Source organism: Ictalurus furcatus, chromosome 14, assembly GCF_023375685.1.
Source record: "Ictalurus furcatus strain D&B chromosome 14, Billie_1.0, whole genome shotgun sequence".
In the NCBI taxonomy this organism is placed as follows: Eukaryota; Metazoa; Chordata; class Actinopteri; order Siluriformes; family Ictaluridae; genus Ictalurus; species Ictalurus furcatus.
Window position 1 is genome coordinate 17,313,431 of NC_071268.1, and position 26,583 is coordinate 17,340,013.

General features: G+C 38.5%; 1 protein-coding gene across 3 annotated transcripts; it reads right to left on the reverse strand.

Moving 5' to 3' along the window:
* Window positions 1–2,457: 2,457 nt before the first annotated feature.
* Window positions 2,458–26,137, reverse strand: tbc1d2b (TBC1 domain family, member 2B). 3 transcript variants are annotated; one of them, XM_053641027.1, is made up of 13 exons: window positions 25,284–26,136; window positions 21,332–21,482; window positions 20,475–20,628; window positions 16,617–16,789; window positions 16,179–16,405; window positions 11,872–12,219; window positions 10,339–10,449; window positions 9,904–10,100; window positions 8,548–9,042; window positions 7,985–8,102; window positions 6,244–6,429; window positions 2,762–2,883; window positions 2,458–2,655 (listed from the first exon to the last, which is right to left on the reverse strand). In XM_053641027.1, exons 1-13 carry the CDS (start codon window positions 25,626–25,628, stop codon window positions 2,460–2,462), a joined length of 2,823 nt encoding a protein of 940 aa, XP_053497002.1. In that variant the 5' UTR covers window positions 25,629–26,136; the 3' UTR covers window positions 2,458–2,459. The 3 variants fall into 3 exon arrangements, with proteins under 3 accessions (XP_053497002.1, XP_053497003.1, XP_053497005.1); XM_053641028.1 differs by lacking the exon at window positions 2,458–2,655 and having other exon boundaries at window positions 2,798–5,047; window positions 25,284–26,137; XM_053641030.1 differs by lacking the exons at window positions 2,458–2,655; window positions 2,762–2,883 and adding an exon at window positions 4,921–6,007 and having other exon boundaries at window positions 25,284–26,137.
* Window positions 26,138–26,583: the final 446 nt, after the last annotated feature.

Genomic DNA, 26,583 nt, shown 5'->3' on the forward strand with positions numbered 1-26,583 from the left:
CTGATACAAAGTATACATGTCATGTCACAAATGTAAATTAAATCAGAAGATAGAGAGAATTAAAAAAGATAGAGAGAATAACAACATATAGAAAATAAAGCATTATAAAAGGGCAATAAGCTAACATTCATTGTCCCTCATCACATAGACCCTTAACATGTAAATTAATTTTTAGATTTAACGAAAGACTAAAAATAAGCAATGGGTATGAGGAATGGAATGTGTATCAATGCTGCACATAACTGATTATTATTATTATTATTATTATTATTATTATTATTATTATTATAAATAAAAAAAAGACTAAATACTGCTCCCTGTGTTAGAAGGTGGTAAACCTCAGATCATTCAATTGGTACCAAAACACAGGCTTGTTGGTCGTGTTCATGTTTCTAACTTTATCAATACATGGGAAATTGTTTTCAGTTCTATAAACTTGTATTCACAATGCTGCATTAAAATTCAAGGCCACAACCGCCAATTATCAAAAGAACTAAAGCTGCACTAGCAGTGGATATATGGCTGAATCTTGACAGATGAAGATTCAAACTGGTCCAAACCCAGCTGACTGCTAACAAAGAAATGTCACTCAAGCAGAAATAAGCAGCATGGCTCTGACAGACTAAACGATCTGCATTGTCTAAAGATTGTTTTCCAGCAGCTAAGTGTCATCACATGACTATAGACAGGAATTTTCACTGAGCTTCTGCAGATACTTCATGCACACACAGCAGAGAATTCACTATTTCTCTGTTCAACCTACAGCATCTTCAGCTTCCCTGAACTAGCCGAATGTCCATAATTTAAAGTGAATTAAGTGCTTCATAAGTAAAGGAAAACAGCAATAGAAGTACTGAGAAAATTTACCACAATCAAAACCTGAAATACTGAATTTCACAAGCATAATAAGAATAATGGGTGGCACAGTGGCACCATGTCTGTGTTTGCATGTTCTCCCGGTGTTCCTGTGGATTTTCTCCGGTGTTACATCTCCCAAAAACATGCCGTTTGGCTACTCTAAACTGCCCCTCTATGTGAGTCAGTGCGTTTACATGGACAACAATAATCCAATATTAACCCGATTAAGACAATATTCTGATTAAGAACTACCATGTAAACAGCAATTTTTAATTACCTTAATCCGATTACAGTCATACTCGAAGTAAACACTAATCAAATTAAGACATGTGGAGTATTCCTGTTTTAGTCGCATTATGGACGTGTATTACAGACGTGGTGTTTACCATAATCACATTATTAATGTCGTGTGAGAGTTTTCACTGCATTTTGCGACAGGACACGTACACACACGGCAGTGCTCAACACTTTACGGAGAGCACAGCTGCGTCCCAAACCGCATACTTGCCTACTATAGGACTGTAGCAGACGAAATACATGTATCTCGGCTAGCATATAGAAGGTAAGTACGCGGTTTGAGATGCAGCCCACAGCTTCAAGCAGTCGTCTATTTGCACGTACAGCATGACAAATAATTAACTGCACTTAAAGCGTTCATAAAAATTTTAAATAAAAACACCCGAACTGTATACGGCACCATAACGAAGGCGAACTGTATGTTGATATGTGAAATTCTGGAGGGACGTCGGACAGTGTAGCGCGGTGACGTAATGACGTGTGCTGTTAATCGCTCTATGTTCTATTACATGTAAAACGGGTACATGACAGAAGAATTCTAAAAGCGGCTCATGTAAACACCTTAATCACAATATTGTCTTACTCAGAGTAAGGTCAATAATTAGATTACTGCTGTCCATGTAAACGTAGTCACTGAGTGTGTGTATGTGTGTGTGTGTGTGTGTGTGTGTGTGTGTGTGTGCACATGATGGCCTGTAATGGACAGCATATTCAGGGTGTATTCCGGTCTCATGCCAGTGTTTCCGGGATATTACCTGAATCCACAGCGATGCTAACCAGGATGAAAGTTACTGGAGATGAATGAATGAAATAACATGAACAGAAAATAATGCACAGTGCTAATAACAGAATGATATAAAAAAGTAAACAAGTAACAGTCAATGCTAAATCAATAAACGCAAGTGTGAGACATGGAAGTCTGATCACGAGAACACTGGTGTATCTGCACTGCATGTCCAGCGCGACATACGCAAGTTAAACTTTTCTGAAGTAAAATTTTTGTCTAGTAAATACTATCTTGCTTATCAACGTGTGGACTGTTTATGGTGATATGTAAGAAAACAATAACAAAAGATCAACAATCACTGACAACTCTTGAAAAGGAAAAGGAAGGAAAGATACTGTTACACTTAAAATGGCTGCTTCATGTGGACCACAATGCAAGCACGTGAAGAGATCACTTACTATAAATATATGCCCCAAACACTACATCTCTATAAACAAAATGTTGGGTGCAACTAATAAAAAACGAGGCACGTCACTGTCTCACACCGCTGCACGTGTCTTTGCTGATTGGCAGGGATTCAGTTGTCCTCCTCATCATCACTGATAAGCGTGCGTCCATCTTGGGAGGTCTCTCTCTCACGTAGGAATGTCTGGCGAATGGCTTCCAGCTCCGTGAGCTCCAGTCGAACCTTCTCCAGATGAAAGGTGCGACGGTTTTGGATTTGCCTTAAGGGGAAAGGGTTCATGTCCACAAAAGCCATGTTCATCAGCTTTCTGCAAGAGAGAAATATATTTGAGTCTTCTTTAATCTAAGCATCAGAGGTTTATGAATTTGATTGATTAAAATGTGTTGTTTGTTGGGGGTTCAGAAACACGTCACCTTGCATCTAGAATTGTCCGTGTGAAGTATCGAAGATATTTAAAGATGGCCATGTGGTCCTGCAACTTCAAAATCTCTTCCTCTTTGCACTTGAAAAGAGCAAGGGCAAAGCGGAAAATGATCTGTCAAAGTAAATAAAGAAAGTTACATGTGGCTCTCTCTCATTTGTTCTTAAGAATCCTCCACACGCACACCCTGATAAGAATGAAAGTTTTTTTTTTAAACAAACTTCATTAACAAGCTCTTGAAGCACATCCATTATTTCCTGTTTTAGCTGTCATAAATTTATTGGACACATTATTGACGCATCCAGGGTCTCCAGTTTGATCCTGAGCTCAAGTTACTCGTTGCATGTTCTCCTCAGGTTCAGTCACAAAGCGACATCACCTGTTAAGCAGAACATGAACTCTCTCCTTGATACAGATTACCACAAAGTACACAGAGGTCCTGGAGAGTGTCATGGGCATATTGTATCAGGGAGATGAAAAGAGGAAAATGGGGAGAGAAAAAGGAAGCATTCAAAATCCAAAACATACCACTACATCTGAAACAACACTGTGGGACTGTCATGAAATCCAACACTTGAACCACAATGAGATGCATTTCACTTAATGCCGACAACACAGACGGTACAAATCCCCAATAAAGAACAGGAACTGAAAATGATTTGATCACTTACCTGGTGGAACAGCACTTGAGAAAATACCTCATGTCTCTCACACACACGCACACTTTTTAGTGACTGTTTACTGTTTTTTTGGAAACATAACTCAACAGTATGTTGGTTTGATCAGCATTATGATCATGTGTAACATGAGCCAACTGACTGACATGGTTAAAGTGATGAGGCCCTCTCCCTAATTTTAATACTCAGATATGTCTAAGAGATAAATGAATGAATATTTGATTAACTTCTAGGTGAGGGGGAATAATAGCTTTAATGTTCTGCAATCCAGAATCATTTTTCCATGGCATTATGTTTCTCTTCTGTTGGTAGTGTGTTTACATTGGACAGATGTAAAATAGAAAACAATGAACATAACTAATAAAAACAGACGATCAGCTTGAAACCTGAATGTCATCCTCAGTGAATGTCAGTAAGCCTTTAGCCCCACCGCAGCAGTGCACATCTGCCATCTGTTCAAACTGATGTGAATGAAGCGTACATGAATGCTCCATGCAAGAGAAGCGGCTGTATAAAATGAAAAGCACTGCCGAGTGGGTGAGACGTGTCTTGTGTTCCATCTGATATAAAATAGGTGTAATCTGCAAAGACTGAATGGTTTTCATTGTAATCTAAAGACATTTAAAGGAGCTGTACTAAACATTATTGGAAATTTCCACTTTATCCCCTCTCACCTGCATAAGAATAAATAACACCCACTCCCAAGGTTTTCACACCAAAGTAGCAAGACATTTATATTTTTCATTCGCTTTTATTTTTCATACTTTATTGCTGACTTTATATGGACACAGGGCAGAATGAATACAGGAATGGTGATTTGATATTCAAATACTGGTGCCTCAAACAGTTAACTGTGGACCCCTAACATATGGTCCTGAACAAAACTTAGTGAGGTGACAATGTTAACTGTGTAAGCTAGTTTAAACAAACAAACAAACAAACAAACAACATTAATAATAACAGGAATTCATTACTTACTGCAAGGTGAATTTGCTGAATTTTTTTCTAAATGTGGCAAGTGCAATTTGACAAAATATGAAATTTTGGAGATAGCTTTGGAGATGTTGGGAGCTGAGATGAAATGTTTGCAATGAAACAGCCATGTGGCCTTAGTTAAATAGTTCATGACATAAAAACAAGTACAATCAGGTGATCTAAGCCTGTATCCTGGTACATCTATTGCGGCTCAAAACAATTTTCCAAAGAAATCCAATGTTTACTGCAGCGCACCATGTTAAACAACCTCATGGATCAAGCATTCTTAAAATAAACATCAGTTCTTTGGCATTTTGCCATTTTAATCCAAGTGCTTTTTAAGTATAGTCCGTGCATTAGTTTTCTGTTAACACTTTTCAAACCGAACAATTGATTCTTATCTACAGATCTTGTTTGGCAACTACCCATAGGAACACAGACACATATGCTTATATACATGCACACGCACACACGCACAAAACACCAATATGAGTTTCTGCTAAAGAATTTTGGTGCTTGCCAACGTGTCCGGGAGTGATGACGTTTACCGGACAAACAGAAAAAGAACTGGTCACCTCGGTACTTATTTTGCGAAGTGTGGCGGTAGGGGCGTGGTCAAGCGGCATCTGTGGATGGAGAGAAGGCAGGGCGAATCGGCTGGTAACACATGATTGGGTTAGCCAGAGTGTACTTGTGTGCGTCTGTTTGTGCTTTCAGTGTCATCCGTAACGAGTGAGCGAGAAAGAGAGAGAGACGACCAGCACAAAGACGTGTGTGCGTGTGTATGTGTGTGTGCGCATGTGTGTGTGTGTGGTTGAATGATTTGGATAATGTGAACATATCAGAGTACATGTTTCAAGAGAATGTGGAAACAAATATTTGCGCAGACAGAGACATTTTGTATTTTTACAGTCAACCAGCCGGCGAACGGAAACTCCGATGTGTACACTAAGGGTGGCAGTAGGAAAAAGTCTAGGATAACCATACTGTTCAATATCATGAGATTTTTCATTAAAATATCATTAAAATATTCAAATTAAAAATCTTTAGTTAGGAAATCTGTTTTAAAAAGGCTTGTAGATTTGGCTTGAAAAGTAAGCTTCCCCATTTTCAATAACGTGTAGTGTAATATTTTTACATCACTACGGGGTGTTTCACATTTTTTAACCTAGTCTAAAAATATCACAGTTTCATGGCATCACTGTATTAATTGACCGTTTAAAACAAATTAGAGAATAAAATTATTACAAAATCTTACATTTTGCACAAGTACAGAGAGAGTGATTGTGAAAAAAAACCGCAAAAACCCCTCCCAAAACCTAAGAGCATTGTACAGCGCTACTTATCCAAAACTGTTTCATTTCATTCTGGTCAGCAATGCCATGTTCTTCTGTGCATTTGATAGCTGTCATGCATGATAAAGTTACTAACATGTCCGGAGTGGCAACAGAGGTATCACTGTAACATGTTTACTCCAGTAGCAGATTACACAGCCAAAGCATTGACAGTACATTGTGTGTCCCCTGCACAGTGAAATGCAGGATGCTGCGCCAAACACAAAAGAGACGAGGACTACTATAAGGAACCTGATCGGGCAGAAGGTAATAGACAGAAATACGATTAATTGGTATTTTGATAAACGTCAATCATGAGGTAACCAGTCTGATCACACACTTTGACTAATGTACCCTAGTCAATATCTATACTGTTATAGCAGAATATTAATGTCATACACAACATGCTGCACGTATCATCACCTTGTCAGTGCTACACTCAGACGTGCTCCACATCAAAATGTGGATGTTCAGATAGTCATTCTTACCTTGGGTCCCTCGTAGAGAAAAGCATCCCATATCTTGAAGAGGATGTCACTGACCACACTGTCCACAAACACCACCAGGAACCAGTTGAAGGTGATCAGGGAGAAGTCCACTTTATGCTGCTCAAAGTGAGCATGAAGTCTCGGCAGCTTCTCATTCATCAGGTCCTTAAACACACGCTGGTCCACCTGCAGACCAAAAAATATACTGCGTGACATGCATTTCATCATAAATCTAACGTATTAGTTATACTATAGTGTTCAAATAAGCACTAACTAATTAGTGATGCATCAGACTAGACGATGAGGTCATGGAATAAGGATTAGTTTTGGTGAATAAAACATTATTCAGAAACTCCAGGAATGCTAAATCCCCCTCCCACTAACAGATCCTGGGAGTTTTAGGGGTTAAATGATTTGAGGCACTTGACATCATTAACACCATTAAGGCTACACAAATACCATATACAAAATCTATAGTAATAGATTAAATCCAACCAAATCAATTGCTTTATTTTGTTATGTCTAACTGACCATCTCTTTCTGAAGGAGAAAGCATAACACAAAATAGAATGAGATGTGCTTTATGAGACCCATCTGCAATCTCATTATTTAACAGTCTTTCACATCTCACCTCACATTCAAAGCTAATGAACTGGATAATTTGTTTTGGTCAAGTAATGTAAATTGGGACAAGAAGTATTACATGACTCCTGGGGCATTTTCTTGTGCACATCAGTCTGGTTAAGGTGTGATGATACAGGATGTGTGCAATTCATCTATTATCACAAGTATCACAAACGAGTGCACGCACATTTGAGAAATGACATTAATTCAAAAATAATGCATGATTGTCAGATAATAAGAGAGAAGGTGGGAGATAATGAGACTTTCTGTAAATAAGGAACAACTGGTTGAGAAACAGCTGTTGTGTTGAATGGAAATTCTTCTTTTTTTTTTTTAGCTAATAAAATTATAATGAAACAATTTTTTTAGGTGGAACCACAAGCTAATCATAGACCAGCTGATATTCAGTATAACAGTGGTGAACAGTGCAGTATTGCTTCAGTCACACTGCAGCAAATTGTTTCGTTCCGGGCAAAATCAACTGGTGAAAACATTTCCCCAAAAAACAGCATTATGCAGACACTTTAGAATGCAAACTAATACCATAACTAAAACAAAAAATATAAAATATTTCGTACCATTTTGGATCATATTTCACATTTTAAATTAAGTCCTGAATTTTTCTAACTCAACCTTTATACCCTGTAGATAGTGATGACATTATACTGTATATCAACACATCTCCTGGCCTTAGTTTTGATACACTGTGATGACTCACTGTTTCCCACAGACATTTCAAGGAATGTACTCCAACTTGCCTGAATTCTAACACACCATATCTAAGTAAAAAACTCATACTAGGATTAAGAAAAGCTCCATGACATTGTGCTCATTCACCTAAGCAGGTTACACCCATACTAAATATCTTACACAATCATATGTAACAGGAAGTACTGCTGTGACACTGCATAACATACTATAGTGCAAAAGCATCCATAATAATGGGAATTACACAGAACACATACAGAACTTATGAATGAAACACTTAATGAATCACAGTCATCTAAGTCACATGCTAATAACTCCAACTGATTCCAGGCAGTAGTTCTGGGATTTTTCCCCATAGTGAAAATAGGGGAAAAAAATTACCAGCGGGGGTGTAGGCTTTTAATAGTACCTGTGAGCCGAGGAGCGTCTTGGTGTAATAGTCTCGTGGCATGAAAACTTCCACAATGGTGATGAGACACCAGAAAGCCTCCTCCTGCTCCAAATAGAGAAGAGCTATGGCTGCTAGCCTGAAAGGAGTTAAATGCAGGGGGAAAGGGAAAACAATGCAGAAACAGTTTAAAGATTTATAGCCACTTATGAAGCCTTTACTGCCTCACTGTAGAAATATAAAAATGCTGATTTGCAAAAGTTCAACAATACACAAACAGCAGCTTTAAAAAATAGCATGCATTAGAAAATCTGTTATTACTACTTCTTACCATAATTTATTTTTGCTTGTACTATGATACCTTTCTATATCATAGTAATATGCACATTATTTCATATTGTTATTCCTTTTATTTTATTTGCTTATTTTCTTTTCCTGTTTGTGATACCCTGTTTATTTGAACATATAGCAAGAATTTTGGGCTACATTACCAGTGTATCAAGGATGCTATATACATAATGTTATAATGATCATTATTAACAACTATTTTGGAGGACAGCAGGCTTGTTTGCAAGTATGTTTACCTGTTGAGTCCTTGACAGTAGCCGATGTCTGGGTTCCTCCAAGAAAAGGCCAGCAGCACATTTCTGAGTTTCTGGATGCCATCAGCTGAAGGTGAAGCATAGTGCTTGTTATTTGGCAGCGTGCGCAGCAGGTCCAGCTCTATCTGTTTAGACGCTGGGTTAGGTTTGTCCCTCGCTGTGCACAACAGGCTTTCATAGTAATCTGGCTTCTGGCACTCTCGAAACTTCTTCACGTGGAGGTTAACACACCAGCTCCAGACTTTGGAGCGATGCACGTGAGGCACACCGCTCCGGATTAAAGCCTTCAGCTCCGGAGAGCGCACCATCTCCCTGTTCATGGTTCCAGCCAGGTAGTTTTCCCACTTCACCCCAACAGACACTTCCTGGTCAGTCAGAGAGAGAGACCTGAGCTCTAGAGCTCTAACTTTGGCTACCAGCTTCTCTTCCTCATCCTCCTCCTCTGGAACAGTTTTGAAGCCATATACATCGTACTCACTGAGAAGGAGAGAGGAATCACATCAGCACATTTTATTTCATTGACGTGAATTAAACTTTGCAGATGTGTACACAGTTTCTTTTCAGCTTTGTTTTTAACTGTAGTTTTAATTTAAAGTTTTTGTCTGAAACTCAATTTTAGAGATAGAATATATAGTTCTATATGTACTTTATGTTCTATGTTCTTAAAAATGTGTTATGGGTCAATTTAACCCATTTCCACATTTGAGATGTCCGAAATACTAGTTAATCTCTCTTTTTCTCTATGAATTTTTTTTACTTTCCTCATTTAGGGTCATGAACTTGTATGCAAATATTTCTTTGTATGGCTCATCTCGGACAAGCCATAATAAAGTTTTACTGTTTTAAGCTGTTCTTTGCTGTTTTTGTGTGTATTTAAAATGTGGGAAAAAAAAATGTTTTTTTCCCAACATAATAGGAGGGTTAAAATATTTGATTGTGTTATTTTAGTTTCTATTAAAATAATTTCAGTCCTCTAAATAAGCTAGTGGGTGACTGCTATGGTTTCCCCTTTTAATTTCATTCTCTTAAATTTGGAAGTAAGCATGTGCTTTTTTGTGTTAAATATAAAATATTCTCACAGTAAAACATTTTTTACAACAAATTTGTAACCCTGTATTGTTTGATCATGTTTTTAAATATGTTTTTGTAGTTTTAATTTGTATCAAGGTGTGACTTCAAGGCTGTGAGACAAGAGGCATAATTTATACCTCGGTTTGAAACAAGAGTAGAACTTACAGTCGAACATACGGTCACATTATCGTTTGACAATGTGACATTAAAACAGGTATATATACAAAATATAAATATACCCCGACAACAAATCGGGAGTTGTTTTACCTGACGGGATGGGGCTTAAGAATCGTGTGCTCCTGCTGATCAGAGCTCTCCACCTGCAGAGCATCCTCCAGCAGTCTAGATATGACATCACCGCTTGGGCTCTGCTCGGATAAGGAGCACACCGGAGTCTTCACCTCCTGCAGGAGCACCAGGTACTTACTCTCCACCTGGCACAGCTTGGCCTCCAGAGCACTGTACTGCATCGAGAATGAGAGAACGTGCAGATTAAAGATGGCAAAGATGTAGCCAGTATGACAAAAATGACTAAACTATACAGATGCTTCCACTCCAAAACGGGAAGTGATACGATACTGAATCAACAAAACAAAAAGGCAAAATGGAGTCTAAAATATGCAAAAGGTGGCCAAGGTTTTCCCCCTGTAACTTCCTGTACTGGTAAAGACAACAACAATACACACATGCACACTTACTTACCTTTGCCTCTAGGACCTTCTCTCTAGTTTCAGCATTCCTTCGTAACACTGTCAATTCAAGGATTTCTTTGTTCAGGAAATTATTCTGAGATTTGTATCCCTGAAGGCTGTCCTGAAACACAAGAACAATCAGGAATGTTTATGACATGATCATTCTACAGACTGGTCATTGCTTCTAGTGAAATCTGGACTCTCTCATAATCTTGTAGGACAAATTGGAAACTTAACTGCCTTGACCAAGCTATGTAGCACTGCTGAAAAATTTATGAATGTTTTATAAATATGCCTTTGGAAAAACCACTGATAGTTATCAGATCAGATTAAATGCACCTCTGCACAGATTCTACTAATCTCTGGAACTTTACTGGATGGATCAACACCATTCTTCCAAAGGATATTCCTTCAACTGTTGTTATGATGATGGTGAGGGAGTCAAAATCTCCCATCTGTACACCACCACAATGTATTTGAAATGAAGCAATCAAGAGTTGACGGAGTCCGTCCATTTTGTCAGGCTCAAACGTTATCAGACAATTGACTGATAAGCAGAACAGAAATGCCAGATCAGACTTTGCTTTGATACATAAAAAAACAAAACAAAAAAAAACAAAACAAAAAAACAAAAAAAACCCTGACCAATTCTGATGCAAGATTAACTTGTACCAGAATGATGGAAAGAGAAAAGTATGGAGAAGGAAAGGAAAGGATCATGTTCCAAAGCATACCACATCATCTGTCAAACATGTGGAGGAAGTGTTACATCATGGGCATGTATGGCTGCCAAAGGAGCTGGGTCACTGGTGTTTATTGATGATGAGGCTGCTGATAGAAGTAGCAGGAAGAATACAGAATCGTATAGAGCTGCAAAACTGATAGGATGCCGCTTCACAGTACAGATGGATAATGACCCAAAACGTACCGTGAAAGCAACCCAAGAGCTTCTTAAGGCAAAGAAATGAAATGTTCTTAAATGTCTAACGACTTCAAACCAATTGAGTATGCTTTGTACTTACTGAAGACAAAACTGAAAGCAGAAAGACCCACAAACAAGCAGCAACTGAAGACAGCTGCAATAAAGGCCTAGCAAAGCATCTGAAGGGAGGAAACTCAGCATATGGTGCTGTCCATGGGTTCCAGACTACAGGCTTCCAGATGAAGCATTAAAAATAATCATAATATTTATGATTGTTAGTTTGTCCAATTACTTTTGAGCCTGTGAAAATGGAGGGGCTCTGGAAAAAAATTCCTAAATGGTTAATGCAATATTTTTGTTAAACTCCTTGAATTAAAGCTGAAAGTCTACACTTCAATCACGTTTTCATTGCTTCATCTTAAATCCATTGTGCTGGTGTACAGAGGCAAAATTACAAAAATTGTGCCACTGTCTAAATACTTATGGACCTGACTGTATGCTACCAGATACTTGCGCCTTATTTATGTGCGAGATGTACAGTACCATAATAGATTTTGTATCATCTATACAATGTCAATAATAAAGTAATCTAATCTTAATAATATTAGCAGGTCTGCTTACCCTCAAATGGTAGAGCTCTTGCCTTTCCCGTAATAAAGGAGAGCTGCACTCGTCTGCCTCAGTGCTCCCTTCCTGGCTCTGCTGTGACAACTTCATGATGACCTCATCTTTGGCCTGGATTGTCTCCATCAGCATTCCTAACTGATCATTAATCTCTCCCACTTTGATCTTCAGGCTCTTCAGCTCCTGCTGCAGGCTCTCTTTCTCCAGTGCCAGTCTCTCCATGTGACCACACAGGGCCTGGATCTGACCATCTCGCTCGGTCAATGCCCCGGCCATGTCCATCTCCCCTGGCCAGCGGTCACACTGAGCAGTCCTCAGTGTCTGCTGCAGGAGACGCACTAGCTCCTAATGGAAGAGGAGAAATCTCTTCATCAGACTATTTGCTCTGGCTATAGGCTCTGAGAGCACCCATCACACACTGAACTCACAATAAGTGAGAGCCGACCAAGACAACACAGCGATTCCTCTGTGCTTACTGATCAAGATCTTCTGGAGTCAAAGGTCATGAGAATACACCATACTTAGTTGTAGATGTGCTAACCATTTCAGTTACTACTGAATTCCAGTGGTCTCTGTGAACAATCTGTGCTGACTAAGAACGAAAACACTTAAACTAGAAGGGTCAATGGTCATGCACAGTCTCATTATCAGGATCAGATCAACCATATGCCACAACTGAGAAATTGTGTGTGCTTCTTTTTATTATTATTATTATTATTATTATTATTATTATTATTATTATCATCATCATTATTGCATATATATATATATATATATATATATATATATATATATATATATATATATATATATATATATATATATATATATATATATATGCAATAATGATGCTACCAGATACCAATTTTATATATATATATATATAATTTTTTTTTGGGGGGGGGGTAGATTCAGTCTAGTTTTTGTAGACTGAATGTTTTATAATGATAATGAGTCTTTATTGGTCACATATAAAGTAGAGCACAGTGAAATTGTTTTCTTCGCATACCCCAGCCTGTCAGGAAGCTGGGGTCAGGGCGCAGGGTCAGCCATGATACGGCACCCCTGGAGCAGAGAGGGTTAAGGGCCTTGCTCAAGGGCCCAACAATGGCAGCGTGGCAGTGCTGGGGGCTTGAACCCCCGACCTTCCAATCAGTAACCCAGAGTCTTAACCGCTAAGCCACCACTGAAGAAATACATAAAGGGGCAATTATAATGACACACAAAGATGGGAACAAAAGCGTTTAACATTTGATTAATCACATGTAAAGGGGTTAGTCAATCTAACCCTTGGTGCACTAAATGTAATTTAAATAAAAAGAAAATTAACTTAACCATCTCTTAGGTCTATTTTATCCCACCTTACATAATTTCCCAGTATAATACAGACATATGTCACATTCATTTGCAAAATAATCTGTTCGAATTAACTCTATCAAACTAGGCATTATCACCAATGAGCTACAAAGGACATGAACTAGAATCAATTTTTAAGAGCAAAGAATTGACTAAATATCTGTGGTGTGTTTGAAAAAGTCATCACACTCTAGTGTGGACCAAAATACCATTCGTGAAAAGTGGTTTAATTCCTCTTCCATGTTAACCCTAGCATGGTTCAACTGCAGTGTGAACACAATTCAACCCTGATTCACTTCCTATTTGGTGGAAGCACAAATGTTATGCTTTATGGGTTGCATAAAGGATTTTGTGACACTGCTAAACTACCATAGAAATACAATTCTTGGCCAAATAACACAAAATAAGTACTGGATACATTTACCAAAATACTCATTCAGATCATTATTCATTTATATATTTATTATGCAACACTGCATAAAAAACCATTCTGGTTTTCTGTATTCAACAGACCTCCATGATATTTAAACATGCTCCCAATCAACTTCTCACATTTTCCATCACCAATTTTCTGACTAATGAAAAAAGTATGTTTTCTTTTATGCCATTCCCAACACTATCCTGAAAAAAAAATGCAATGTGTAGCCAAATCCAAAACAACAAAACAGGAAATGAACCAACATTTGCAATTTCACTCTGAACAAATCAAATCAAAATCATTCACTCTTTCATCTTCACTCGATTTATCTAGTTCAGGCTGGCAGTGGATTCAGTCGGAGACAATACTGGCAACACAGGTGCAAGGCGGGACATAATTCATCTGGGATGGGACCCCAGACCATTGAGGGGCACTATGCATACACATTACACACATCAAACCCATTCGCAATTTTAAGCAACCAATGCAAAAATGGGGAGAACATGCCAAACGCCACTCAGACAGTAAACCACGCCCAGAATCAAACCTGGGATCTGATTAAATTCAAGATTGTCTGAAGTTGAGGTTAAATGTGTGAGATTATTTTTTCAGAGCATAACTGAAGAGCTTCAGTTTACTCTTCATATCTTCCCATCTCTAGCAGGTGATAGAGAATGTACTGCAAGTGGTCGCTAACATACAGAGGAAATAGAGCATATATTCTAAATAATCAGATGCTCATGCTTTATTTTAATAATAGAGTTTAGACTATAAATAGAGTGATCATGTTGATTCACCCAAGGTCTCTCTCTCTCTCACACACTCACACACTCACACACTCACACACTCACACACTCACAGGAATTCCCCATCTGGTCTCAGTAGTAAAACAAATAGGGAACTGGCAGCAGGACTCAGAAGGCAGTTTAACTAACAGACTTCTAGTTCAGAGTTCATCTCAGAATGGGCAAGAGAAGCCACTCTTGTCAGTCACAGATCATACATTACTCAGTAGTGGGAACATTTACAGAGGGTGTGTGGAAACTACAACAGTAGATCTAGTTAGTTTTTTTCTTTAGTTTGTAACTGCCAGTGGGCCCACATTTTATACTTAATATTGCTGAATTCACAATAAGTCAATGGCTGGACTGGGAACTGAATAAACAATCATATGTATATATACCTACATGTCCCCATGAGCCAGTATGGCTATATATCTCAAATTTCTATTAAAATCTTAATTTGACTATTAAAATAGCACTATATGGACAAAAGTATAGAAACACCTGACCAACACACCCATGTGTAGGCCTTCACCAAATTGATGCCCCAAAGTTGGAAGCACACAATTGTCTAGAATGCCGTTGTATGATGTAGCTTTAAGATTTCCCTTCACTGGACCCCAAACCTGTCCCAGCATGACAATGCCCAATGCACAAAGAGAGGTCCATAAATACTCAGTGTGCAAAGGCAGGAGTAGAAGAACTTGAGTGGCCTGCACAGAGCCCTGACCTCAACCACACAGAACACCCCAGGCCTCCTCACCCGGCATCCGTGCCCGACCTCAGTAATATTCTTGTGGCTGAATGGGCACAAATCGCCACAGTCACACTCAAAAATCTAGTGGAAAGCCTTCCCAGAAGAGTGAAGGTTATTATAACAGCAAAAAGACAATCTGAAATTGGATGTTCAAAAAGCACATATGGGCGTAATGGTCAGCTGTCCACAAACTGCCCCTAACCCTAACCAATAAACGTAATGGTCAGCTGTCCACTAACCCTAAACCTAATCCTTTTGGCCGTATAGTGTAGGAGTGTAACCATCAACAAAAAATAGTAAATAAATCCACTTTACATTAATGATCAAATAAATAAGTTTTATTCCACCTATACATCAGATGCAAATAAACTGTTTTAACTGCAAATAAAATGAAAGTTGTTTTGAAGTCAGTTGATCTTTTCATTACAACCCTTATAGAATTGATTATGGTAAGTTTATGGACAAGTTAACCACATTAGCCCTTTGTGGGTTTAGTCTCTTAAGCCTATCATTATTACACTAATATCTTTATTTCAAAAGCCTTATACAGTGTATATAGAATATAGTATATACTATATTCCTTGGTCTTACCCATTGTTATGAATGACTAAGGGAATTTGGCCTATGTGTTACCTCATATTTATACCCCTATGAAACAGTAAGTCATGTTTGTACATGACTTGGTTTGTTACCAAGGGTGCCAATATTAGTAGAGGGCACTGTATAACAGAGGTTCCGAGATGAGGAACATAATACCACTGTGATAGAACCAATTTGACTCCAATCAAAGGGTTTTTGTCGGCGAGCTCAGCGACTTGCAAATCGGGATTAAAATCGTGTAGTGTGAACTAGGCATAAGCCATTTTAAAACAAGGGATTATGTTTCAAAGGGAACTTTATTACAGTCACTCCTGTATTTGTACTGCATGATTTTGCAGTTTAGAGTTTCTAAATTTCCACCCTTCCCCATTCAGCCATCTCCCTCCTTTACCTTCTGACTGCTGAGCTCCTCTTGTAAGCGGTTCTGCTCCTCCTGCAAGTGGCTCAACTCCTCCTGTTGGCTCTGGAGACGTAGTTGCAGCTCCACAGCCTTACTGCCGTTACACTCCACCGGTGACGTCTCCGTACTGCGGCCCGATTTAACCAAGCCTATCTGGAACTGGCGCTTAATGCGTGACGGGCTCCGGAAATCAAACGTGAACGCTGAGCCGATGGAGTCTGGGCCAAGCAACAAAATCTTACAAGTTTGCTTCAAACGTGCTTTTTACATTCATTCAAAAAAAAAAAAAACTATACTAAAAATGTGAAAGCATCACTACTATGACTACATTGCTAGAGGTGATGAAAAAAAGAATTCCATATATTAGATTCTATAAATATTGTTCAAGTTTGTCGGAAGCAACAGTAAATGGGAAAGACAGTTTCTCACGTCTGTGGAGGTGTGAAGGGCTCTCACGGCGCTGACTCTCAGCAGGAGGCTTGTGTTCTGGAGTGTCCTTAGTGGGGGGATCCACCATCTCCCACTCCTCATTGCTGCATGTATAAAACACACTGCGTCTGCTTTCTCCCCCTCGGATGGGCCGCAATTGAGACATACTGTTCCTGATAGAAAAAGAGACAGACAGAGAGACAGACATAGAGCGAGAGAGACAGAGAGAGGGGGGGGGGTTGCTGTGGTTAATGCAAGAAGCAGCTCAAGGTGTTATTCAAGTGTGCACCAAAAATACAATGGCTGTGAATATGTGCACAAAGAAACAAAGATGCATATGTTGGACTGATATAGGCAATCAAATAGCTGGTAAAAATTGGTACTGGAAGTACTAATCCCATGATGTTACACTAAGAAGTTTACATTTTTCAGCTACAGCAAACTCATTTTCGATGGACAAGAACAATGTACTTATCAACACTACTAAAAAATCAATACTGTGACAGGTAACATCATAAAGTGCTTCTGAGAGAAAATTTTGAGCATCTCTTTTGTTAAGTTGCCATTTTTTCTTTATCATTTTTATATCAATGGAAACCATTCTTTAATCTGGTACAGCTGATTTTTTTTCTGCCATTTTTTTGTTAGCACATTTAAACTGTACATTGTGATACATATTGCATAACAAGAATCCTGATATGAACTGCCCTGTAATTAAAACAGAAATACTGAGTTTGGTAGTAGTACTCTCTACACTGGCAGTTACTTACGATTTAGTACTCAGAATAGATACTAATGACTATCATTATTTCTGATATTATGCATGTAAAGGCTGGGTTGGACATATCCTCCTCACCAGTCACACATTGTACTGTAGTCCAGGAAAAAAGAGAATTGTGCCTCATCTGTAGCTGAACACCGCTCTGAGCACCCTAATGTTACATATATGTGTGTTTCATCCTATGAATTATTTTGAATGATTTAGAGTCATTTTCCATACCATTATATTTAGTTTTCATTCATTTTGCAGACTTCCTGTCTATGGAATAAGTGACTTGATTCAGTAAGGAAGTGGCCATGAACTCATCACTATCTATGAAGGTTGCATGGCATACGCCATGGTATTTACAGTTCCATAACATCATATCTTTTCATCAGTTTACTTTATCATGCTAATGTCGTTTTTAAATATTAGCTTACACTTGTAAGCATGTGCCTCAGTCTGAATAACGGCTCTGTCTACCATGTCCTGTGAATAAAATGAAAGGATTTCTTTCACAGAACCTTGATACTGTTTTACACTTTATTTTTATTCTCACTTCCAAATGAGTGCTTTGCCTTGTTCAAAAATGGCTGAAAATACTGTCTACTTAACCAGTCTTCTTCTAAATACAAACATAATTTGTGATGTAACCCTTTTTTGGTGGTATAACCCTTTTTTCGAACATAGAAAGGCAAAGTGAGTAATCAGGGCAGATTTTTCTAGAAGCTTTACTTTGTGTTGACTGAGGTCACAGTGAATGTGTGCATGTAGAAGTTAACTACAAAGTTTCACTATGTTTTAGAACAGATACATAAGAGAGAAACACAATCATGTTTGCAAGACAGAAAATATGGTTAGAGGAAAGATAATGCTAGGGCTGCAAGAACCAATCGATAAAATTGATAATTAAAATAATCAACAACGAATTTCATTATGGATTAGTTGGGTCTGTGACGTCTCTGTGGATAACACCCCCCTCCAGTCAGTGACGTCACTTCACAACAGTGGAAACAGTACTAAATTTCTCAGCCAAGACCGATAACCGATTATTCAGAGTGATATCAGCTGATACCGATAGTTCTGCCTTTTATGCCTTCTTATAAATTAATAATGAATTAATTCCACAATTCTGAAGGAAATGTAAATAAATGTTTAAAGTGTTCCAGACATGTTTTCTTCAGCAAAGAAATGACATTTTTACATTTATATCCTTATCTGTAAATGTTAGAAATTCACACCAGTGTTTCCATTTTACATAAAGACTCGTCCTGACAGCGAGCGAGTCTCCATTACACTTCACTGAATGAGTGAGAGTCCACGCACGCTCATCAAACAGCACGCAATAGAAAGGAAGCGCAATAACTCTGACTAAAATATTAATTTTGATCAAATATGTGGTTTGATGCTATATTTAGTGATATTTAGAAACAAAAGTAATTGTGTTTATGAGAGCAGTAACTATAATGGGGTTAGAACATGTAATTGTATATAAATGTAAGAAGTGTCGTACATTTACGGAATAAAGTAACACGTTACTGTGTTCAGATGAGTGAATGTTTGTGTTACTGCAGAACATTCAGGCTCTTACCAGTTAACACTTAATTTGTGCGTTTGTTTTTCTTTTTTTAGCGTTTTTAATATAGTGATTTAACTTCTGCTTTAAAGTTTGTGGACAATCAGATGTTTTTTTGTTTTCAAAATATAATGTTAATATTTTTAAAATCCTTTGCACAATGTATAGCATAACCCACATAGATACATTTAATACCTTTTTCCTAGCCTTCAGTTTGCACAATGTTTGAAGGCCAACATCAGGCAGAATGTGAAATACCGTGTTTTTTCGAAAAAATACAGAAAATAAAAAATATCCTTTTAATCCAAATAATCGATTAATCGAATAAATAATCGACAGATTAATCAATTATCAAAACAATAGTTGGTTGCAGCCCTGGATAATGCTCTAATAACATTTTTTTTAAAAAATCAGGTTAATGGGTTACAGTCGTGCAAATGTAATATGTTTCAGCCTCTCTCTGAGCCAAAAGGAAAATTCAGTATTTACACATGCATCTTCCAAATCTCCATCTGTCTACAAATAAGTTTAATCTTTCTTGTTCTATCAGGTATAAATATTTAACCATGTACACAGTTAGGAGTGGGATTGTATGAAAAATTCAGGGTATAATTGCTAGCTGACTAATATGTCAGTCATTCAATATTTCAAGTCTTAGCTGTCTCTAATGAGGACACAGCCATTGCTAGTTATGGTTTATATAAACAAAACCTAAATTACTTTTCAAGTTTAATACAGACTACAGTAACATTAGATGTGAAATAGATCTTAATCCGACGACTATATTTACATCATGGTTTACAATTGTACAATATTAGCTCTCTAAATTAGATAGATGAACAAATGCAGAATTTTTATAAGATCAACAAATTTTCCTTTGTGCATTCACTGTTCTGTCTCACACCAATCACAACACTGAACAAATGTTCGCATTTGTGCAAAACTTTTAACAAATTGCGATGGAATTTAGGTATGAAAATACATTACTGGAAAAACAACAGTCTATTGACTGTATATTTTAAAAAAAGAATTTACTGTTGGGAACAAATTGATAACGTAAGAGTCATGCAAATGCCTATGCTTATAATGATGAAAAGTCTGTGTAAATAAAAGAGAGAGAAGTTTTTAACATATGTACACATGTAGAACAACTGGTACAGCCCAATATCATGGTATATGCTAAGCTTGCATTTTTTTAACAGAATCTGCAGCGGTAGGACATATATTAACTTACTTATTTATATATACATACATTTATATGAATATATACACACACACACACACACACACACACACACATATATATATATATATATATATATATATATATATATATACACACACACACATATATATAAATATATTTTCTCTCATGTTTTACTGCTATCCTTCTTGTTTGACAAATCCTTGACAACACAATGTACCCAGAAATGACTGGTGTAAATTTCACAATTATAATTTAATTACATTTAGAGAACAAATACAAAGGCTACTCCACATATGATTTCTCACAGGTTCTCACCTCAGCTCAGAGCCCCAGTGTCGAAGGGAAAAATTATGTGTTGTTGGGTTCCTTGCAGTGTGGAGTCCAACTAAGCCATTAGCGTCTGCCTCCTCTGTGAAATCATTGCGCACACTCTCCATAGTTTCATTAGGCAGCTCAGGGGGCATGGCATCTGGAACACAATGCAGACAATTAGTGCTCCTGAAAAAAGGCTTACACTGCTTACACTAGTCTCACTACCTTCACTAATAAGCCTTGTTGCACATGACAGCTAGTGCTAACTATGTTGCAAAAGCTTTTTTTGCACTGTGTATGACTGAGTAAACAGTGATAAGCAGAGGCTGTACTATCTCAAACCTCTAAAAGAAATATGAGACCGTATGGGGGGGAAAAACAAGCACAGGCACCACAAGAGGTAAAGTCTACATTGTCAACTTTCAACTTAACTGATAAGAGTAGCCAAAGGTAACTATGTAAAAAGAAAGAAAAACGCGTGAATGTATTTACAGCGCTATTTCATCATATGTTCACATGGAGTTTAACTCTGCTGTGTATTTATCAGAACCTGAATTCTCATTCAAGATAACCACATTGAGACAGAGAGAAGGATCTAGTGTGTTAAATATTAAGCCATTTGATGCAAGCACAAATGAGTCACTTCTCATGCTGACAAGATCCAGTACAGCAGTAGTGAGCTGAGCAACAGCCTGAGACTTTCCCCACATCTTGCAACAGCACATCCTGGCAGTGAGGAACACTGTTTAGTAACACCAGAAAGCTGGAGCAATTCCACATGCTGTCATAGAGAGTATGTGTGTATGGGTTATTCATAGTGTACAGTATATACAATCGGCCTACATGGCTCAGGCTCTTACCAGCATCTCTGGCCACCAGGCCTGTGTGAGGAAAAAGTGGGGTGGGGGAGCACAAGCTGTCTCGGTTGCCACATCCTCGTGTGTTACTGAACTCCCATCGTTTCTGCTGAAGCTGCTGAAGCCAGTATTGCATCACCTGCCTGCTGGGTGCCTGCATGGATAAAGAGTCATTTGCTGCTACTGAACCAACAACATCTCAAGCTGAGGGTGCAGTTAAAATGATCATCACAGCCATCTTTGCTCAATATTGTAATCACAATTATTTATCAAGATGGGACAGTTGTGCAGCAGGTAGTGTTGATTACCGACTGTCCAAGTTCTCCCCAAGAGTATACGCACGTCCTCTGTTTTTTGGGGGGTTTTTTTTCCGGTTTTCTCAAATCTCCCAAAAATATACTGGTAGGTGGACTGGCTATTCCTAGGCTACCCCTAGTTGTGAATGAGTGTCTTGCTTTGTACCCAGTGTTCCCAGGATAGGCTACAGATCCACCGCAAGCCTCACCAGGATAAAGTGGATACTGAAGATGAATAAAATAACAAATTACTGATTAACCAAAATTATTCAGGCAATTAAAAACCAAAATAGTTTTAATGCACCTTGCAATTTCATACTGTAAATTCAACTCTCTTATTTAACACCACATGTAAACCTTACAGTGTACTGCTCCATAAATAGTACTATAAATCCAGTGGCTCTTTTAAATACAATTAAATACGTAATAATTAGCGCTAAATATATAATAATTTATAAAATAATAGTTAAAATATGAATGGGACACTTGTGATTTGACCCATCCAAGTCAATAACCACGACATAATAAACAGCCAATTAATTAACAATTTCAAATTGTAATAACGATTGAAAAAAATAAAAACTGCACTGCCTGGATCTCATGCAATGCATTCATTCAACATGTATTCAGAACTGGACCTCAGACACAGGCGGTCTTCTACTTTTGTTTTGATTGGTAAACTTCCTCCAGAGAAAAGTTTTTTTGAACAAACGAACTGTGAAGCCCTTAAGATTTCTTTTTTTTTTTTTTTTTTTTTTAAACACAGATGTCATCTGGTATACCAGTACGGGTGGAACAGTGCTCTGCTGTATCTACATTAGAGGAACATAGTCAGGTGTGAGCATGACTGAACCTGAACATGATGGTTTCAGTCTCGGTTCTAGTTTACACAGTGTTTACGTCATGAAGGTACTGGAAAACATAAAACAATTCCACAGAATACTACTTTTATACTTCATTTATTAAACCTCCTTTAATTTCTATTACACAGTCTGTAAATTGTCCTCTATTCTCCTCTAGTTCTCGATCACTAAAAATGCTTAGTGAGACTGTATTAAACTGTCTTTATAAGTACTGATAGCAGCGTTAGTTACCATCTTAGCTTAGAGCTCTAATTTGAGGCTAAAATATCAATCTTACGGCCAGGTACTATCTCAATAAATCTCTTCTGATTGATAGCATGCAACCAAGATAGTGCTAGCTAGTACAGAAAGGATGCAACGTTTGATATGATACAACACGTGATATCTCGATATGATCTTGCACAGAGATTTTTATTTCCAATTCTGCTGTTAACTAGCCACTTTGATCTTTTTAGGCCAAGACATGTTTTTGTATCTTCCCAATTGCCATGGGGGTTTCTTTAGCCCAGACTGTACTGGCAACAAATGGCTGTCTACATGCAGATGGTGTGTGTGTGGGTGGGTTTGTGTTTCCGTCTAATTTCACTAACCGTCTCTGCGCAGATGTATGAACATGTTTGCTGTATTAGAGGCAGTGTAAGTTTTTGGTCCATCACTCACTCACTGGTCTTAAGCTTACCAAGAAGCCAAAGTGCTCCCTTACACTGGACCTTAAGGATTAGGGAGAATCTTTCAGTTCCTGTTTGCTGCTTATTTCAGGCATTGCTGAGCTAATACACTAGTATGCCAGCATTATTAGGAAAAGCTTTTTTGGGGGGTTTGTTTTCAAATCCCTGAAGCCTATCCTGATTTAAAACAAAAAAGCCTACTTTTTCAGAAATCCGAATGCAGGCTTGGTTAAGTTGAAATGTTTATAACACCTCACGTAATATAACCAGTATTTTATCATGAGCAGTCTACTTTCTTATGCACTCTATTGAATGTATTGCTCAAAACATTGAAGCACAAAGAATGCAGTTAAATAGTAGAGCAAGAATCACACTGAATGCACTCTCTACCAGTTAATATATTAAATAGAAAAGGGAATAGTTGCTTTGTAAATACGAGAGATTCCAACAAAATATGCGCCATTTCTAAACCTACATCAAAACCTACACCTGTGCAGTGGCTTAATATGAATGTGCATCTTCATTCATCTTCAGTAACCATTTTATACAGTGCAGGATGTTGGAGGATCCAGGGCTATCCCGGGGAACACTGGGTACGAGATGAGGACCCACCTGTAATGGGACACCAGTCCATCATAGGGTACCCTATGTCCATCATAGGGCATATGCACACACACACACATTCACACCTAGAAGCATTTTAGAGTGCACATACACACATGTTTTTGGGAGGTGGGAGGAAACTGGAGAACCTGGATGAAACCCACATGGACACAAAGAGAACGTGAGAAACTCCCACACAGACCACTATGAACTCAGTGGAGTTTAAATTTTAATGTTAAACACCATTCACAGCTGTTGTTTCTCATAGCTGGACCCCATCCACCACAAAACCCTGCTTTGAGACACTTCAGCTGTAAATCAACTCGTGAGCTGAATCAAAAGCTGCAAAATGTCCCCACAGAACCAGTACAACTGCTCAAAGTTCTTAATGCAGTTTTTTTTTGGAAAATTTGTGTGGTAAATCAAAGCTGTTTCTGTGTACCCTTTTAAGGAGAAGCCAGCAGATGGGGTGACTAAGAGATTCCTTTGCGTGTGCTGAATCCGCTAGGATCTGATATGAACTCTTTTAGAGGTGTGTATGCACTTCTGGCCATACAACATCCTCCTCAAATTTATTTAGTAATGTATTTGGTAATTAGTTTGAAAATAAATAAATAAATAAGCATTTTCCTAATTACAAAAATTTTTGAGTAAAATAAAGCAGTCAAATTTTATACAGTTGAGTGCAAAAGGTTACCCTTAGGACAAAATGAGGACAAGGATTTGTTATTTATAACAAGGATTTAGTATGCCAGGTTTCACAGAGGCTCCTCCATTTTCAGAAGAAACATAACATGACACAAGTTCAAAAGTTTGCATCTCTCTTTTGAACCCTTTTTGAAAAAATCTGTTATGCGTGCCTTCTTATAGTCGAATTAGGTGTGGAGACAGAGGGTGAAGGCAAAGCTTATTTTCAAACCTGAAAAAGACAGTTTAGGCTGAACAGGTGGTAGATCAGCTTTGTCAGGTGGCAAGTTATTATTCAGCTTCCTTATTACTTCTCTAACTTGTGTGTTATTTTCTTAAACAATGTAGCGATCATTCAGAAAAGGTTTCCTTTCTACCAGCAGGTTATAAAAATGTCCTACCAGCTCAGCCTGGGTTTGAGCAGCTAGTAATTGGCCAGACCAAGCTGGATTTTTCAGTCAATCTTCATTTTTTGTTTGTTAGAAATGTTGTCTTGTTGCAGGACACACTCACATGGAGTGTTACTTTTTGTAGATAAAATATACCTAATTGGAAGGTTTTCTCCCTGCAACCATGGGGAGTGAGCTGAACTGAACTGGCCGTGTGTTTATGTTTAGAGGGTGGGAACTGTACCTGAGGTAAGACAGAAACGAACCACTGGCACTTGGCATGAGGAACCATTTACTAACTTTTAATGCGTAATTGTGCAAAACATGATCATTCCGCACTTGACAACGCCTAATTTAGAAATTTAGCTCATTTAAAAATCAGTGAAAACTCTCAGTGGGTTAGCACACACAGCTAACGGGCTTTGGCACGGAGTTGTTGGGAAGTTTACCTTGAGGAGGAACTCTTTGCCAGCGGTGCGGATCTCGAACTGACCCTCGTCTCCCTCCACTTCGTAGGTAAAAGAGGCGTCGGCGATTTCGATGTGGCCAAGAGGAAGAGCGTCCTGGTGAGTCTTGAAGTAATACAAGTAACACTTCCTCGGGTCGTAGACGAACCAGCGTGTTTTGAATCCCTTCAGGGGCCCTTTGCCTACCAGTTTGTTCAGGTATCCGCATAGTTTGGGCGCTTGATCCTTCGCGGCATCGCACTCGGCCACGTCTACGGACTTGGCCGCGATAACGTGCGATCTCCTGGCCGGTTTGGCGGCGGTGTGGTCATCCTCCTCCTCTCGCATCTTTCTCCGACCTTTTCCCTTCGACAGATGCACTGTTGTATTTTCATCCACATGACTTGTCGTCCATTCTTGTGGTGCAGCAAAGATTTGCGGGAAATGTAGTGCGGAAGAAAGGCAGAACTTGCAAAACTGCACACTACCTTACTAAATAGTATGCTTGCGCTATTTCCACATACTACTTGGTAGGGTAGTAGTCGTTGTGTTTTGCGCATGCGCAATAGGGGTAAGCGGTTGCTTTGTGTGAGTTACGAGTTCAAATCCTAGCGCTGCCAAGCTACTAATTCGTGGTGCTTGCTATGCAGGCATCACTGCTGTTCTCTTGCACACTTATTATTATATATTTATTCTCCTTCTTTCACACAAAACTTCGGCGCGTAACCGTTTGTTAGAGACCAGTGACTGAGGTGTCAGATCGACCGGTTTATTGAGGAGAGGTGTGCTATGACTTTATAAGAGATCGGAATTCCCGGTACAGAAGCTCAAAGTGGCCAAAAAGTCCCATTGACTTGTGTTAAAAATTTCTGACTGTTATAACTCCTCGAGCTTTCAAGCTACTTCCAAGAAACTCAGGACAGTCCTTCAGGCCGATCAGACTGGCCAGGCTCTGTTTTTCCAAACTGATCGGACTCCCGGTATTCCTGTTGCTGACGATGGAATTCCCCAAAACTCCCATTCACTTACATTGAGGGAATGTTCAGAGTCTGACTGCAACTGTCAGAACACACACACACGCACACACACTAAAAGGATCTGGCACCCTATCTATCTAGCTCTTAACGTATTGGCACCCTACCCGCGCAACTCAAAGTATTGGCACCCTACATGTCCAGCCTTAAATGTATTGACACCCTATCTTCCCAGCTCTAAACGTATTTGCATCTGTCATCCTATCAGATGCATCCATTGCATCCTATCTGTCCGGCTCTAAAAATATTGGCACCCTACACCCTACTTA

Coding starts and splice junctions, on each gene's coding strand:
- tbc1d2b (XM_053641027.1), bottom strand. CDS start 25,628: ATGCGAGAGGAGGAGGATGACCACACCGCCGCCAAACCGGCCAGGAGA. Junction 10,101..10,338: donor AGAAGGTCCTAGAGGCAAAG/GTAAGTAAGTGT, acceptor TTCTCGATGCAG/TACAGTGCTCTGGAGGCCAA. Junction 8,103..8,547: donor TACTGTCAAGGACTCAACAG/GTAAACATACTT, acceptor AACTCCTTTCAG/GCTAGCAGCCATAGCTCTTC.